Below are 17,776 nucleotides of genomic sequence, written 5' to 3'. Positions count from 1 at the left end.
ATTGGGATTGGGGACCAAGAATCATGGACAGCATTAGATTATGGACCCATTTCTGTACTGCTGTGTTTTTACACCCGTACAGCTTTGCTGCTGGCTCTTCCGGACCGGTACTGTGATTCTGTGAGCCGGCTGAGATTTAGTCCGTTTGTCTGGTGTTTGAACAGCAGGCAGCCAGGTGACACTGTGGAACAGACACTAGTGTGTTTAAAGACTCGTCTGTATTACAACTTACTTGTTGGCTTATGATGCATATAAACCACTGGATATGTCCACATCTGCCGCTACGATTAAGCCCTACACAAGTGAAACATGTTCAAGTGGCTTTCTTGATGGGTGCAGAGCCAGCTAAAGCGATTTTGTGATTTACTACACTGGTGTACAATCCTGGGAAACATTTGTTACTTCTACTACTTTATTACACAGTGGGGTTGAGTTACTAAAACTCGAGTGCAAAATCTGGCGCAGCTCTGCATGGTAGCCAACCAGTTTCTAGCTTCAGCTTGTTTAATTAAGCTTTGAGAAAAATACTTGGAAGCCGATTGGTTTCTATGCAGAACTGCATGAGATTTTGCACTCTCCGGCTTTAGTAAAACACAACCCCAGCAAATAGCTTTGAAAGTACCTAAAACTCATACTCAGGAATGCACAAAATAAAACACTGGTAAAAGAAAAGCTGAGTTAGACTTACCAGTAACTCCTTTTCTGAGAGTCTTCCAGGACAGTCCAAGAGACCTTGGGCTCCTCCTACCAGGACAGGAATCACGTCACCCCCACCAGATAAAAAGGGCGGTCCTCCAGGCCCATGTCAGTCTTCTCAAGAACCGTAGGACCCTGCAAAACATATGCATAATACACATAACTTCAGACAGAATCGGGTGGGAATCCGGCTGTCCTGGAAGACTCTCAGAAAAGGAGTTACCGGTAAGACTAACTCAGCTTTTCTCCAAGCGTCTTCCAGGACAGCCCATGAGACGATGAGCCAGAACTTACCAGTCTAGGGAGGGACAACTGCCTGAAGGACCTTACAACCAAACGCCTGCTCCTGAGCTGATAGGAGATCCAGGTGATAATGTTTAATGAAGGTCGAGTAACTGGACCATGTGGCAGCCCTGCAAATTTGTTCCGGTGAGGCACCAGCCCTCTCAGCCCAAGACGTAGACAAGGCTCTAGTTGAGTGCGCAGTAACAAAAGGTGTAGAAACCTCCCTAATTTTGTAAGCTTCAGAGATGGCTTGCTTTATTCATCTAGCCAAAGTGGCTTTAGATGCACTATTCCCCTTGTGAACTCCAGCAAAGAGGACAAATAAGGCATCAGTTTTCCGAAAGGTCTCGGTGACTTAAAGATAGACTAAGAGAATCCTTCTTATATCTAGAAAACTAAATTTTCTTTCTAGGTCGCCCTGTGGCGAACTACAAAAGGTTGGCAGTAAAATGTCCTGAGATAGGTGGAATGTACTTGCCACCTTGGGCAAAAAACCTGGACCGGTTCGTAAAACAACTCGATCCTCAAAAATCGTGGGGAAGGGCTCCCTTACTGATAGGGCCTGGAACTCACTTACCCTACGAGCGGAGGTAAAAGCTATAAAGGAACACAGTCTTTAATGTAAGTAACTTAACTGACATACTTCCCAGAGGCTCAAACGGAAATTCTACCAGAGTTTGAAGTACTAGGGACAGGTCCCAAGTTGGACAATTTCTCACCACTACTGGTCTGACCCTAGAGATAGATTTGAAAAATCTGGCTATAGTGGGATTTTCCAGGAGAGAAAACTGGAGGAAGACACTAATAGCTACTGCCTGTACCTGTAAGGTACTAACTGAAAGACCTTTGTCGACACCCTCTTGGAAAAATTCCAAAATAGACGGAATATCATGAGTTAATCTTTCATTTTCAGATAACCATGAATTAAACTTTTTCCAAACTTCGGAATAAATGGCTCCAGTAACCAGCTTCCTACAATTTACGAGAGTCTTGACTACCTTGTCAGAGAACCCCTGGGCGCTCAGTATCTTTTCTTCAGATACCAGGCCATCAAGTTTAAGGAAACCACCTGCGGGTGTGATACTGGACCTTGCAATATTAAGTCTTCTCTTTTCGGAAGACTCCACGGAGTCTGAAATCAGAGATTGTAGCAGGGAAAACCACGGCCTCTTGGGCCAAAATGGTGCAATTAGAATGAGATCCGTCTCCTCTAGCAAAAACTTCTGGAGGACTTCTGGAATCAGTCTGATTGGCAGGAAGGCATAGCATAGGCCTGGAGGCCACGGGTTTGCCACAGCATCGATCCCCAAGGCTTGGTCTGCCGGGTTCATGGAAAAGAATCTCCGTTTTGCGGTTGTTTCGGTTTGCGAACAAATCCGCTACGGGATAACCCCATCTCCTGGTGAGGTCTTCAAAGACTTTGGGATAAAGGGACCAGTTGTCTCGATCTATCCTGTGACGGCTGAGATAATCTGCCAGGCAATTGCTTGTCCCCTTCAGGTGTACAGCCGAAATTGAAGCTAGATTCCCCTCTGCCCATGAAAGGATATCTTGGGCAATGGACTGAAGCATCCGGCTTCTCGTGCCTCCCTGCTTGTTGATATACGCGACTGTCGCGATATTGTCTGACAGAATTTGGAGGTTGTGACCTTTGATCTCCATCTGAAAAAGACTACAGGGCTCTCTGGACTGCTAGCAGCTCTCTTTGATTGGATGAAACCCTTGCCTCCCTCAAGGACCACTCTCCCTGTGTTACTGAATTGCTGAGGTGGGCCCCCCCATCCCCAGGAACTCGCATCCGTGGTAATTCCTTGGGATATGGGAAAGGACCATGGGAGACCTCCTGCTAGGTGCTGGCCAGCTCTCCACCACCACAGGCTTCTTTTTATCCTGGCGGGAAGCCAGATCCTTGACTCCAGGAACCTTATGTTCCCGCCCCAGTTTCTTAATAGAAACATTTGTAACGGACGCAGACGGAGTCTCGCCCATGGTACCGCGGGAAAACATGAGGTCATAAGACCCACTGCCCTAGACACCGGTCTCAGAGAGACCGACTGGTTGGTCTGCAATGCTGACATAGTCTGGAACACTTTGGTAATCTTCTCCTGAGGAAGAAAAACTCTTTGGTTCACTGAGCAAAAATCGTAACCCAGATAAGTTACTTTCTGGGCCGGGATCAAGGACGACTTTTGTTTATCAGCCAGCCTAGGGACTGTAAGAAGTCCTGTACAGCCTGGAGATCCTCCAACAGCCTCTGGTATGATTTTGCCACTATCAGGAGGTCGTCCAAGTAAGGGATAACAGTTATCGCCTTTAACCTTAGCGGAGCCAGCGCTTCCCCCAACACCTTCGTAAAGATGCGTGGGGCTGAGGAAAGACCGAAAGGGAGGGCTTGAAATTGAAAATGTCGGGTTCCCATACTCGTCTTCACTGCCAATCTCAAAAAATTTTGGAAGGCTGGATGGATAGGGATATGAAGGTAGGCATCCCTTAAGTCCAACGTGGCCATAAAGCAGTTTGGGTATAGTAGGTTTTAGATTGTAAAAACCGTCGCCTTACGGAAATGCTTGTATCTGATGGACTTGTTTAAGGTCCGAAGATTCAGGATAAGTCGAAACTTTCCCGATGGCTTTTTGACCACAAATACATGGGAATAGAATCCCTTGCCCTGCTCTGACTGTGGAACAGGAATCAGGACTTTTTGATCCAATAAGTCTCTGATCTGGAGACCCAGAGCCCTCGCTTTCTCTCGATCTTGTGGAGGAGAGGTGACCAACAATCGTTCTGATGGTCGGTGAACAAACTCCAGCCTGCACCCGTTGGTCACTAGATCCAGGATGAAGGGGCTCAAAATGACTGCTGCCCACTGTGGGGTGAAGGCTCTCAATCTTCCTCCCACCGGGGAACACAAGTCACTGTGGCTTGGCGGGCTGTTGAGGAGGGTTAAACAGCACTCCCCTTTGCCTTTGTGCCCAGTCCATTGTTTTTTCGGCCTGCTGTCCTTTTCTCTAGGACTCTGTTGCCTGCCTTGGCCACGAAAACATTTTCTGGCTGTCGGGATTCTCTTTCTTATCAGCCGTGTGTTCCAGAGCCTCCTGCAGTCCTGGGCCAAATAAATGATCGCCTGTTAAGGGAAGCCTACAAAAGCGTAATTTGGAGGCTGGGTCCCCTGACCAGGTTTTAAGCCAGATGCTTCTCCTGGCCGAGTTCACTAAAGCCAAAGTCCTGGCAGACATTCATACAGACTTTGCGGTAGAATCTGCCAAAAAACCTAAGAGGAAAGGACTTCAAAATCTGCTCTCTCGAGGTACCCGCTGACAGGTGTGACTGAATCCGAGTCAACCAAACCTCCAGATTCCTGGCCACACAAGTGGAGGCTAGAGTTGGTTTCAGGTTCCCAACCGCTGAGTCCCAGGCTCTGTGGAGAAGGATATCCACCCTCTTGTCCATCGGATCCTTAAGCGTGCCCATATCATCGAACACTAGGTCCGAATTATTTGAAACCTTTGAAAGAGGTGCGTCCAGCTTCGGTTTTTTATTCCATGGCTGCGCAGTGTCCTCATCAAAAGGGAACCTTCTTTTTAGGTTACTAGAGAAGAATGGTTTTCTCTCCGGGTTATCCCATTCCAGTTTAACAGTATCAACCAATGAACTATGGACTGGAAAAACTCTAGGTTTTTTTCTTATGCAATCCCTTATACATAAGATCGTGTTTGGAAAACTGAACCTCCTCCTCTTTCAATTCAAGGGTGGTATAGATAGCCTTTAACAAGTCATCCATATCCTCTACAGATAGCTTAAATTTCGAGCCTCGAGTGGATTCTCTATCCCTGGGCTCTATATCTGATCCTGATTCTTCAGGGGAAGAACGAGTAGATCTGACCTCAGCCTCAGAGTCTTCACTCTGCCTGCTGCGGAGTGCTGACTGAAGCTCTCTGTGTGGACGGACCCTCTACTGGGGTCTGGAGCTTATCAGTAAGTGTTCTAAAAGAACTAAAGGTGGACGCAAGCTCGTCCCTAACAGAGGTTAGCATTTTCTGACAAGAGGCAACCGGGTTATCCTTTACAAGGCCATCTATAAAGCTGCAACAAACGGCTTTGCTCCACGAGGAGCTCAATTTGTTTGCGCACACCGCACATTTCTTTTTAGGTGGCTGCGCTTGAGTCTGGTCTTGGTCTGTAAGACAAAAAGATAAGTGACCCCAATGAGACTCACAGCCACCCCACCACTCCAAACCATCATGTGCAGGAGGGAGGAAATGTGTCCCCTCAACCCACTACTAAAGAGAAGGGAGGGGGAGGGAACACTCACAGGGAGAGCAAGATAGTGACATAACACTTCAGGCTTACCTGTGAGGTGCTGGTGTTGGGCGCATCGACTGCCTGTGTAGGAACTGCAGATTGATCCATCTTGCCCCTTTCTGGCTTTCCACAGCCTGGCTGCTTTCACCAGAAGACACCAGCGGCCAGTGTCTCCTGTTTGCGCCGTTTAAGGAGACTGGAACCGGCGTCCCCGGCGCCCAGTGATGACGTCATATGCCCTGGAAGTGACCTGCTCTCAGTACTTTCTGTGGGCCAGCTTGGAGCGCAGAAGCCCCGCCCCCTACTCGAGCGCCGCAGCTTCCTGCTTCTCCTCACACAACTAGCCATGCTGCCTGTGAGGAGAGGAAACCGCTGCTTTCCGAAGAACAGCGCTATGGGAGCTGACACCATGCCGGTCCTGGCCCTCTCCAGGCACTGAGATGCAGGAGACCGCAGCACAGCCAACCTCTCCAGAGGAGTGCTGCTAATGGCAGAGGAGAGGTTAGTGAAATGCCCCAAATAGCCCTATAGAGCCCCTGCTCATGAGACCTAGGGACAAGGTTCCAGGAACATGTTACCCCCCGTCCGGAGGAAACACAAATAACTGACACGGGCCTGGAGGACCGCCCTTTTATCTGGTGGGGGTGACGTGTTTCCTGTCCTTGTAGGAGGAGCCCAAGGTCTCATGGGCTGTCCTGGAAGATGCTTGGAGAAACACAACTAGGTACATACATCATAATAATACAAGCGGTGCTTTAATAAAAGCAATCAGCTGGTGGTTTGGTGTGGATCCATTGAAGCCAGAAATGTTACATATCTTCACATTTTCAAAAATCAACCTTTATTTGGTTGAAAACATCCTCCATTGATGAGCAATTTCTCACAATAGTCAGATATAGAATGGCCAGTACAGTGACTAGATCTGTTCAGTTCAAGTGCACGACAGACAGGTGTTTCAGGTTTGACCATAATCTATTATTAGTGTTCTGATTCTGTAGCATCATTAGAGCTGGACTGGCAAGTTTCATGAGTACCTACAACTTCAGTTCATCTAATATTGCACCATGCACATGTGATGAGAACAGACCTTTTTCTTACAGTGACTATAAAACAACTAACTTGCTCTGTTGCTAAGAATAGGGTGCAGAAGGGATGTACAGCATATTTAGAAGTTATAACAATTACTCTACTCACTTAAATATATGGCAAAGCACTTCATGGGAAAGCTGGTTCATGTAATCTTTAGGATCGCTGGATTTATTTTCAACACTTTCAGCATTTGTTTTGCATGGTTTTACATATTTTCTTCGAGGCCCCATCTTAAAAACCGAAGAGGAGGAATCGCTTCATAAACTGCAAAGTAAAAATAAATGTGAATATAGGAAGAAAGCAGCAATATCACAAGATGGAGAATCACACAGATACCAGATCAAAGGCTCAAAGTTTTTTTACCTTCATGTATTCTCTGTGCAGCAGCCCCCTCAATACATACCCGAGCCCCATTGCGATCCAGCGATGTGCACGAGAGACTCGGCTCTCCAGGGACTCTCCCTCATTGGCTGAGGCAGCAGATGGCAGCGAGAGAGCGAGGGACAGGGCCGAGTTATGGCTCTGTATGGGAATGGACAGACAAGCAGCGGCTCGAGAGCGAGCCTGCTTGGGTGCCCCCACAATAAGCAGCTTGCTTCAGTGACATTTGGCAGGAGGCCAGGGCGCTGGCTGATAAGTAGAGGATCTGGGCTGCTCTGTTCAAACCTCTGCACAGAGCAGGTATTTATAGCATGTTTTTTTAATTTTTTAAATTTTTTAACAAACACACACAAGCCTTTAATATCACTTGTAACTGCACTGTCTCCCTTAATTTTGTAAAGCACTGCACAAATTGTTGGCATGATATAAATTCTGGGATACAATTAAAGGCTAACTCCACTTTTGTAGGTAAAAAATAGCAAATAGAAAAAAAAAATAAATAAATAAAAAATAAAAAAAATGTATAGCTTATACAATTTCTACAACAAGCCATATATTGCAACTGAATGCGATTAAAAATTACAGTTTCTTTTCAACCTGCAGCAGCTGTAATTTTGTCAAATTCAATGCAATATGGCTATTTGGAGGCTTTCCATACACCACTGGTGTACAGAACGCCCTCCAGAAATGTTGTATCCTGCTTGTGCAAGGTTCTGGGAAAACAGTAAGCCAAAGATACAAGTCAGATTTTAGGCATCCTCTGCAAGAACAATGTTGTCGAGATCTTCCCAGAGAGTTAATTAGAGCTAAAAGGTATGCAGGCCCTGCATTTTCTTCATTAGAACACTGCAAGTGCATCAGCTGAATAATAACGAAAAGTTCCTCTCATTCAGATTCACAGCTCAGAGCAGAAACAGGTAGGGAACTGAAACAAAGTTTGTTAAAATCCTTGCAAGGTACATGGATCAATTAGAGGAGATTGTTTTTTTCTCTCAACAAAAAGTGGAGTAACTCTAAGTCATAATTACCCAGATTTTGAGAGACATTTAAACAGTAATTTCATATGGATATTTTATACATGGTTATGCTAGTCCAGCTTGGAGATGTTACCGTCCCCCCTCTCCACAGTATCCAATCAGAGATCACTTTGCTTTTCTTTATGTCAGAAAATGCAAAGCACTTGAATGGCACCCATGCTGAGTGGCCAACCTCCTGTGTTCAGTAAGTAGCAAGGCACCCACTTGGCACAGGACTCAAGTGGAGCTCACCGGAGTAGCGATGTCTATTTCAGTGCATTCCAGGGGCACTGACCAGGTATGGCAGGGCTTGACAAATCTAGGAGCAGAGTGGATTTTATTTAAATCACAAATTTAAATCACTAGTAAAAATGCTTGATTTAAATCAACTCGATTTAAATCATAATTTTTAAAGAGCAACTGTCATCTCTGTCCTGCAGTGGCTCCACTTCTGACCCGCTGTTGACTCACCGACAGTGTCATTCACTTTAATGGGATGGCTGGTAATGCAGCAGTGACACAACAAGGTGAGGGATGTGGTGGCAGCAGATGAGTGGATGCCTGCTAACAGGTGCTGCCATGATGGATCTGAAATGACAGGTGCTCTTTAAAATGTAAGGACTTATTCTTGCTGGTAGTTAGAATCCTTAATATTTGCAAACAAAATGAAGGTTTCTTATTTAGAATAATATGCTGTCAGGTTAGTAAAACAGTGATATCAGAACCGATTCAATCAGTTTGTAGTGTACATAGAGGAATAGTCCTGAACTTTGTTTTATCTGAATGCATCAATGCAGTGCATGTTATCTGAGCTTGCATTCAATGAATGGGTTTAACAAAAATGTAAATATTGCACAATATACAGCCTCATGCTACATAACCAAGCTCCATTTCATGCTGAATAAACTAAATTATTAATGTATCTTAAATAGAAAACAATCTTTAGATAGAATTTTACTCCAAAAGCATTTTTTTTATATATCAAAATAGTGGAAATTCCAATATTTTATATCACACAATAGTACCCCAAAGGTACTGCTGTTTAATGAAAAAGTTAACTCCAGCAGTTCCTGCCCAGTGATAACGGCCGATCCCTGCTGTCCAATGAAAAGGACAGGGACAAAAAAAAAAAAAAAAAAACTGCGGGCCGGGTGCCCGTGAATTAATCACGGGCACTGACTGGCCGGACATTCGGTGGTGGACCTGGTGCGGCACACCGACCCGACATAGGGGATAAAAAGTCCCCATGTGATGATTTTTTGGTGACAGATTCTCTTCATTGAAACATGCAGAGTCTAAAAGACCCTGCATGTCTCCTACGTGCTCCACCGGGTGTAATGCAATGCACATAGCACTGCATTACATTCTTTCCTTGCCTTGATGGCCAGGGAAACTGTCAACGGGGACCTGGAAGTGACGTCACACAGGGGTGTGTGCAGCCAGGATGAAATTTGTCGCCATTGTGACCTGGGGTTTGTTGCACCCTGAGGTATGGTATAAACTTTGTTCCATAAAATATTCATACCTTTTAGTATTACACTTTTTTCTTCATTTTGGATAGAATAAGTAGTTAGTAGTTACCAACATTCAGTTTTTTGGCATTGATGTCCTATTAGGGAGATTATCTTATTTTCTGTCACGTAGTCACAACAAAAATTAAGAGGAAATCTCTCCAAAGAGAGGAAATGCCCTCTTAGACAGTTGTCACTGGAACAAGTGACCCATTGTATTTCTCCTCTTCTTGTGACAACAACATTTTAGATTTCCCCATCACTTTCATTTTCAGTGATAATGATCATCAGGACAAAGAGAGTGACTCCTTGTAACAGACAGAGTCACAAACCTGACACCTTGTTCTAAAGCTCTTCTATTCTAGCAAAAACTACATCCGCTTGCCGAACACACAACGGCAACTTTCTGCGCTGGATCACGTACCTAGTATGTGATCAGTGCTTCTGGATAGGGGGGCACAAGATCCCAACACCAGGATGTGCGGCGATTCATTACAGCACAAGCCAATCAACAGGTCCCAGCCACTGACTGCGGGCACCTGCTGATCAGCTCAGCGAATCACAGACAGAGCTCTGTGATGCTAAGCAGGGGGGAAAAAAAAAAAACAAGATCCCTTAGTAAAATCAGCACACGCATTAACACTTCCTAGGCACGCAGTTATCCCTTTGATCACCCCTGATGTTAACCCCTTTCTACCCAGTGACAGGGGTGATCAAACAGTTAACTGTGTGCCTAGGAAATGTTAATGTTTGAACCGATTTTACTGAGGGATGTTTTTTGTTTTCTTTCCCCCTGCTTAGCATCACAGAGCTCTGTCGATCAGCGGGTGCCAGTGCATATTTTTAGCACTGATCACTGTATTAATGTCACTGGTGATGTCAGTGGCAGTTAGTCAGTTCCCACTCAGTGTCAGATGCTGAATGGGTTATTTTATAAGGTGACGTTTAAAATCACCTCAAGTTCACCTATCTGTATTGCCCCTTATGCTGACCTAACCCACCCTGCAGGAAGTATGAATCTGTGGAATGGTAGGTAAGGTCAGGGCAAAGGGGAATAAGGGACAGGCGTACTCTGCTTTAAAGTGCACTTATCCGTTAACGCTTTCCTACTCTATGAAAAACTAAAGTCTTGCTATTACACTCATTTTACAATTTAGCATAGTTGCAAGGATCGTTCGCCCTTATTCAAAACCCACGCATGCACGCAATGCCCTCCCTTTATTACAAATGTGAACTTAGCCTTTACATTTAAGGTAAAACCAAAGCCAAAACTTTTTTTCCCCCCACTTTGGAAAGTATAAAAGGAGGGTTATAACCTCTATCAAGTTATTTTTTATGCCACCTGTGATTGGGGAGATTCATCTTTACTTTATAGTGCCCCCTATTGGACGAGTTCCCCTCTACTACTGTTCTGGGAACAACCCAACATTTTTCTTTTGTTTTCAGTGATAATGGTAAACCGGGCAAGTAGAGAGGGGGTCGCAAACAGCAACAACCCCCTGACAGGTGCTCTGATTTCTCTCCACTCTATCCAAAACCAAAAAAAAGAAAATAATAATAATAAAATGTACTTTGTTTTACTTTAAGCCCTTGTTCACACTGATAAGATTTGACATGTCAAATCGCATGCCAAAATTGGCAGCTATTGCCTGAAATGGAACCAGCCGAATCTGTGCGACGTAAACTTTGCGTCACCGGACCTATTCCCAAAAGTAGTTTCTGTACTACTTTTGGCAATTTCAATAGACATCTGTGCAGGAAACTGCACAGATGTCTCTGAAATTGAACTGACATACGGGAATTTAATTGTGTGAGTTCTTTCAATCCTGGAGCAGTGTGAACCTGGGCTAAAGGATAGATTCACCTTTACTAACATGCTATATTTGTATTTAGCGTGTATTATGTTGGTAATCACCAGCCCCCTTCACCCTCAGAGCCACTTACATTGTGAAAGCGGGCGGGGTTCTTCTCCCCACAGCCGGTCACATTTAAAATGACTGCAGCTGTGGGGGGGCTACACCTGCATCATTCTTTCAGAGTGATCTGTGAATGGATTAACCACAAGTCTTGTCTGCCACTTAGCCAGATGGACTTGTACTGACTTCCTCCAGCACAGTGACTGTCTACCAAGGTACAGGCAGATAGCTTCAGGTAGTGTCTGCAGGAGTCTGACAATGCACCCAGAACTCACCGATTGTGGGTGCAATGCTTTGTAGGCTTCTGCGTAAAAAAAAAATAAAAAAAAAAAACTATATATATATATATATATATATATATATATATATATATATATAATAAATGCATTTTTTTACCTGCAAAATCATGTGCATTTTTAATTTTGTTTACCAAAGATGAACTTAGACCCCTTTCACCGGAGATGACTGTGATCAGGTCAGTTTTGCAGGAAGACCCAATCACACCCTCCATTCTCCTCTACGGAGTATATGTCAGTTTACACCAACTGACATTGAAACCGATAAAAAAAAAAAAAAAAAAAGGGGGGAAGGGGGATGGATAAGGATTCGCTCCCCTTCCGTCTCTCGGATCAGATGGCAGCCGGGTGTAAACGGACAGACGTGGGCCGTTTACAACCGATCACCCACAGAGGAGAGCTGTGTCTGTCTGCTCTACATAAGCGAAGCGGACACGGACCAGCCATCTGTTTTTTTTTGGGGGGGGGGGGAGGAATCAGTGGACAGCTTTTAAACAAAGCCTGTAAAGGCCTCATGGAGGCTGCCATTGACGATTCTCCCTTCTGAAAATGGGATTTGCCTGGTTGTCATTCAACATTTTTGAGTCCCTGCCAAAGAATTAGCACAGACATAAGGAATTGTGACACTTTTACAACACTCATTTCCACTGGGCCTTCAGGTCAGCGATTCAACTTCAGATACAGCCAGACAACAAGCATTTTTAATAGGAAGCCAGCTAGCATCACTTGTCTAGTGACAGGGTCACTTTAGAACCGTCTACATACTTCTGAATTTCTGGCACCCATGACACTACCCACAATATAGGAGAGCCCATGGTGTATGTAATGTAATTCCTGGCATTATATAGGAAGTATTACTCTCACACATCCTTATTAAATCCATATATACAGGCTATAATACATTCCTGAGGACCCATACCAGTGCTGCAGTCACGTTCCCATTACCGGTATACTGCTCTACCCAGCGCTGCCCAGCCACAATAACCGTGCTCCTACCCCCTGCCATTACCTTCCGGTCACAGCTCTCCAGTATACAGGGAACCCTGGGCCGTCCATCAGCTGAGCCTCTGTATACCGGAAACAGCTAGAACGATGCCCAGACAAACACTTCCTGATTCAGCTCCGCCCCTCTCTTCCCACACAGCCAATCTGTTCCATTTTACGGGGAAGCCAATGGTAGAGAAGCCTGGGAGCCAGCGACGGTAGGATTGGCTAGAGAAGAGCTTCCTCGTTAGGAAGGAGTCGCTGCTGTTTCAATCACCTCAGCGGCAGGGGAGAGCTGTGATCGGGCTGAGATGGGAGCAGATTGTCATTGACGCGATAGAATACATTATTATTATTATAGAGGCATAAGTTATATAAGTGGAGAGTAGATAGGCTATGGAAGGAGCACAGATAATTATACACGGAGACCTCGAGCCTCATTTACTTAAGGAGTAGTGACCTTTCCCTTTAGGCCTCATTCACACAGGCGCACTATGTGTACATCAGTGCAAAGGGCCAGCTGAGGCGTTCTATTTATCCTCATGCAAACATTCCCATTCGTGTCTATCAGGACGTAGCGTTTGTGCAGACACAGCCGCTGTCCTCGGTTTGACATCCGTGTAGGTGTAAATGTACCGCCCTGAGAGTGCACACTGTCGGTATTCATCGACATGAACCTGTGTGGCTGTTTCTGTGCAGACACTGCTTCCTGATAGACATGACGGGACACCTGCGCGGTCAAAGATAGTCCTTCGCTTGGGTACACCCATGTGAATGAAGTCTAAAGCCTCATACACAATCAGATTGATGACCAGCAGAGTGTCAGACTTTTGTCTGAAGGGCGTGTGCCAGGAACTTGTCTTGCATACAAACAGTACACAATTGTCAGCCAACAAACACGAACGTAGTGACATACTATGTGGAATTTCAGTTTTTTGAGCGCCACCCTTTGGGCACCTTCTGCTAATGTTGCATTTGGTGAGCATTGATTCCGAGCATGCGCGTTTGGTCTTTTGTGTGACGGACTTGTGTACAGACAATACGAAAATCCGACAACCGATCATTGTCCACCAAAAATTTACTAGCCTGCCATCCAACATTTGTTGGCGGAAAGTTGGACAACAATTGTCTGATGGAGCGTACTAACGGTCAGATTTTAGGCAAACAGTCTGTCATCACACAATTCCCTGCTGAAAATATGATTGGGTGCACAAGGCTTAAAGCCTCGTACACATGATCCGTTTGTTGGCCAACAGAGCGTCAGACTTTTGTCCGAGGGGCATGTGCCAGGAACTTTTCTTGCATACTAACGCCACACAACTGTCGTCCAACAAACACGAATGTAGTGACGTACTACATGGAATTTCAGCTCTTGGGCGCCACCCTTTGGGCACCTTCTGCTAATGTTGTGTTTGGGGAGCATTGATTCTGAGCATGCATGTTTGTATTTTCAACTTTTGTATGATGGACTTGTGTACACACGATAGGAAAATCTGACAACTTATCGTTGTCTGCCGAAAATTTATAAGCCCGCCATCCAACGTTTGTTGGCGGAAAGTTGGGCAATTGTCTAATGAAGCGTACTAACGGTTGGATTTTAGGTCAACAGTCTGTCATTGCACAATTTCCTGCTGAAAATCCGATCATGTGTACGAGGCTTTAGCCTAGGTTCACACTGACAGCGGGATTGAAATTGTGCGAATTCAGCTGAACTCGCACGATTTCATTCCCGCATGTCAGTCTGACTTCAGGGGGCGATTTCAGAGACATCTGTGCGGGTTGCTGCACAGATGTCTATACAAAGCGCACACCAAAGTCACCAAAAGTAGTACAGAAACTACTTTTGGGAATCGGTGCGGCGGTGCCATTGCCAGCAATAGCCGCCAATTTATGCCAAATCGCTGCAATGTGAACCTAGGCTTAAAGCTGAACCATCAATTTAATGGTTTAAAAAAACAGTTGCATTGAATCCATGCGAGTTGTGCACAACAGGAGAATTCATTTTGTTTCATTTCAGATGAATTTGTTAGGTAAATAAATTTGGTTCATTGTATTTGTTATGTTAGGATGATTTGTTTTCAGAATTTGCTTTGTATATTCACGGTTCTGAATCGATTTGCGTTTTCAGAAGTTTGGCTATATTCGTTTAATGTGTTAAAGCGGAGTTCCACCCGCTTTTACAACTTGGTCTTAAAGTAAAGACCAGCCCTCGTGTTTGGATAACTATTTATTATTTTACCTTAATCTTACCTTTTTTGAAGTACATAGTGTACTTCCATCCTAGCTCGGCCACGGCACAGTGCATCATTTCCTCTTCTGCGGCGAGCCCTCCTTTTTCCCTTTTGCCTTTTGGGACCTGTGTGTATCCCAGAAGATGAGGGGGCCATTCAGAAAGCGCCGCATGACTTCCACATGCGCAGTAGGAAACCTGCTGTGAAACCTGAAGGCTCCACTGCCAGTTTCCCTGCACACAATCCGTTGGATGGATCGGCCTCGGGGGGAGCAACATCGCAGGATCCCTGGACAGGTAAGTATCCTTATTAAACGTCAGCAGCTACAGTGTTTGTAGCTGCTGACTTTTAAAAAAAAACTTTTTTGAGGGTGGAACTCCGCTTTAAAGTAATTGTAAACTATCACGTTGTAAAACAACCCATTCAGTTTAACCACTTCTGCTCCGGAAGGTTTTACCCACTTTCTGACCAGGCCATTTTTTGCGATACGGCACTGCGTTACTTTAACTGATAATTGCACGGTCATGCATAGCTGCATCCAAATAAAATTGATGTCCTTTTTTTCCCACAAATAGAGCTTTCTTTTGGTGGTATTTGATCATCTCTGCGGTTTTTATTTTTTGCGCTATAAACAAAAAAGAAAAAAAAAAAAAAATTTTTTTTTAAATTTCTGCTATAATACAGTACCTATCCAAAAAACAAAAAAAGTAAAAAATCTAATTTCTTTAACCACTTCCAGACCGCCGCACGCTGATATACATCCTTACTTTGAAGGGGGATATCGTTATGGCAGCAGCCAGCTGCCATAACCCCGGTATCCTCTTGTTCGGCTGGCGGTCCGGTTTCCGATAATAGTCCTTTCTGCAGCGGATTCACCATGAGATCACTTTTATCGGCGGTGGGAGAGGGCTCCCGCCACGCTCTGATGCCCCCTGACGCTTACCAGAGCTGTCGGCAGCGGAGGCGAATGGATCTTCACCCTTGCTGGGCATGGAGACGAGTGAGGGGAAGATGGCCCCTACCCATCTCCATAATAATGCAGGGCGGAAGCGACGTCAAAATTTCACTTCCGCCCATAGCTCTTAAAGTGCCATTTTTTTTTTTTTAACCACTTGACATCCCCCCCATAGTAATATGACGTGTGCAGGAAGGATCTCCCATCCTGGGCATATGACGTCCTGGGCGTCTAGGGGGCGCGCGCCCGCCGCATCGCTCGGGAGCTGGTGCCTGGCGGCCGCGATGACTGCCGGGCACCCGTGATTGCCCGATAACAGAGCAGGACCGTGGATCTGTGTGTGTAAACACACAGATCCACATCCTGTCAGGTGAGAGGAGACCGATCGTGTGTTCCCAGTACAGAGGAACACTGATCGGTCTCCTCCCCTTGTGAGTCCCCTCCCCCTACAGTTAGAATCACTCCCTAGGTAACACATTTAACCCCTTGATCGCCCCCTAGTGTTAACCCCTTCCCTGCCAGTGACATTTATACAGTAATCAGTGCATTTTTATAGCACTGATCGCTGTATAAATGTGAATGGTCCCAAAATAGTGTCTGATGTGTCCGCTGCAATGTCGCAGTCACGATAAAAATCGCAGATCGCCGCCATTACTAGTAAAAAAAATATAATAATAAAAATGTCAAAACTATCCCCTATTTTGTAGACGCTATAACTTTTAAGTAAAAAATAGTGTTTTTTCAAACTTCTTTTGTTTATAGCGCAAGAAATAAAAACCACAGAGGTGATCAAATACCACCAAAAGAAAGCTCTATTTGTGGGGGGAAAAAAAGATAAAAATTTCATTTGGGTGCAGTGTTGCATGACCGCGCAGTTGTCATTCAAAATGTGACAGCGCTGAAAATTGGCCTGGGCAGGAAGAGGGTGAAAATGCCCTGTATTTGGTACTGTAAGTGGTGAAATGACAATTTTTTTTTTTATTATTGCATTTTAGTGTAAATATGAGACCTGAGGTCTTTTTGACCCCAGATCTCATATTTAAGAGGTCCTGTCATGCTTTTTTTCTATTACAAGGAATGTTTACAAAAGTGACACAATTTTTTTTAAAAACAGTGTAAAAATAAAACGGTAAAAATAAATAAGAAAAAAAAAATAAAATTTTTTTTAAACGCGCTCCATCCCACCGAGCTTGCGTGTAGAAGCGAACGCATACGTAAGTAGCGCTCGCATATGAAAACGGTGTTCAAACCACACATGTGAGGTATCGCTGCGATCAGTAGAGCGAGATCAATAATTATAGTCCTAGTCCTCCTCTGTAACTTAAAACATGCAACCTGTAAAATATTTTAAACGTCGCCTATGAAGATTTTTAAGGGTAAAAGTTTGTCGCCATTCCACGAGCGAGCGCAATTTTGAAGTGCGACATGTTGGGTATCAGTTTACTCGGCGTAACATTATCTTTCATAATATTAAAAAAAATAAATTGGGCTAACTTTACTGTTGTCTTATTTTTTAAATCAAAAAAAGTGTATTTTTTGCAAAAAAAGTGCGTTAGTAAAACCGCTGTGCAAATACGGTATGACAGAAAGTATTGCAACGACCGCCATTTTATTCTCTAGGGTGTTAGAAAAAGAATGTATAATGTTTGGGGGTTCTAAGTAATTTTCTAGCAAAAAAACCCCCTGTTTTTAACTTGTAAACAACACATCTCAAAAAGAGGCTCGGTCCTTAAGTGGTTAATCAATTTAGGCCAACATGTGTTCTGCTACATTATTTTTGCTAAAAAAAATCCTAATAAGCGTATATTGATTGGTTTGCGCAAAAGTTATAGCATCTACAAACTATGGGATATATTTATGGATTTTTATTTTTTTTTTTACTAGTAATGGCGGGAATCAGCAATTTTTAGCGGGACTGCAACATTGCGGCGGACACATCTAATACTAAGTGACAGCTTTTGGGGACCAGTGGCACCAATACCGTGATCGGTGCTAAAAAAAAAAAAAAATGCACTGGCCTGACGCCACAGACCTAGACATGACAGTCAACAGAATACATCGCCTGCCCAAAACCTTCCAGACAAAATTCCCATGGATGTTATTCTGCATATGCA

The 17,776-nt window shown here is 44.5% G+C and overlaps 1 protein-coding gene across 1 annotated transcript in view; it reads right to left on the bottom strand.

Moving 5' to 3' along the window:
* FBXO38 (F-box protein 38) overlaps positions 1–12,629 on the bottom strand; it is a 125,209-nt gene extending 112,580 nt beyond the window's left edge. Inside the window, exons 1-2 of the mRNA XM_073620553.1 lie at positions 12,502–12,629; positions 6,478–6,636 (exon numbers count right to left, since the gene is read on the bottom strand). Of these exons, the coding sequence (XP_073476654.1) occupies positions 6,478–6,602 (125 nt within the window). The 5' untranslated portion in view covers positions 6,603–6,636; positions 12,502–12,629. The remainder of the gene's footprint in view (positions 1–6,477; positions 6,637–12,501) is intronic.
* Positions 12,630–17,776: the final 5,147 nt, after the last annotated feature.

The sequence above is a fragment of the Aquarana catesbeiana genome, linkage group LG03 (assembly GCF_042186555.1).
Source record: "Aquarana catesbeiana isolate 2022-GZ linkage group LG03, ASM4218655v1, whole genome shotgun sequence".
NCBI classification, from domain to species: domain Eukaryota; kingdom Metazoa; phylum Chordata; class Amphibia; order Anura; family Ranidae; genus Aquarana; species Aquarana catesbeiana.
The sequence above is the reverse complement of the archived record's forward strand: the minus strand, read 5'-3'. Positions and strand labels throughout refer to the sequence as shown.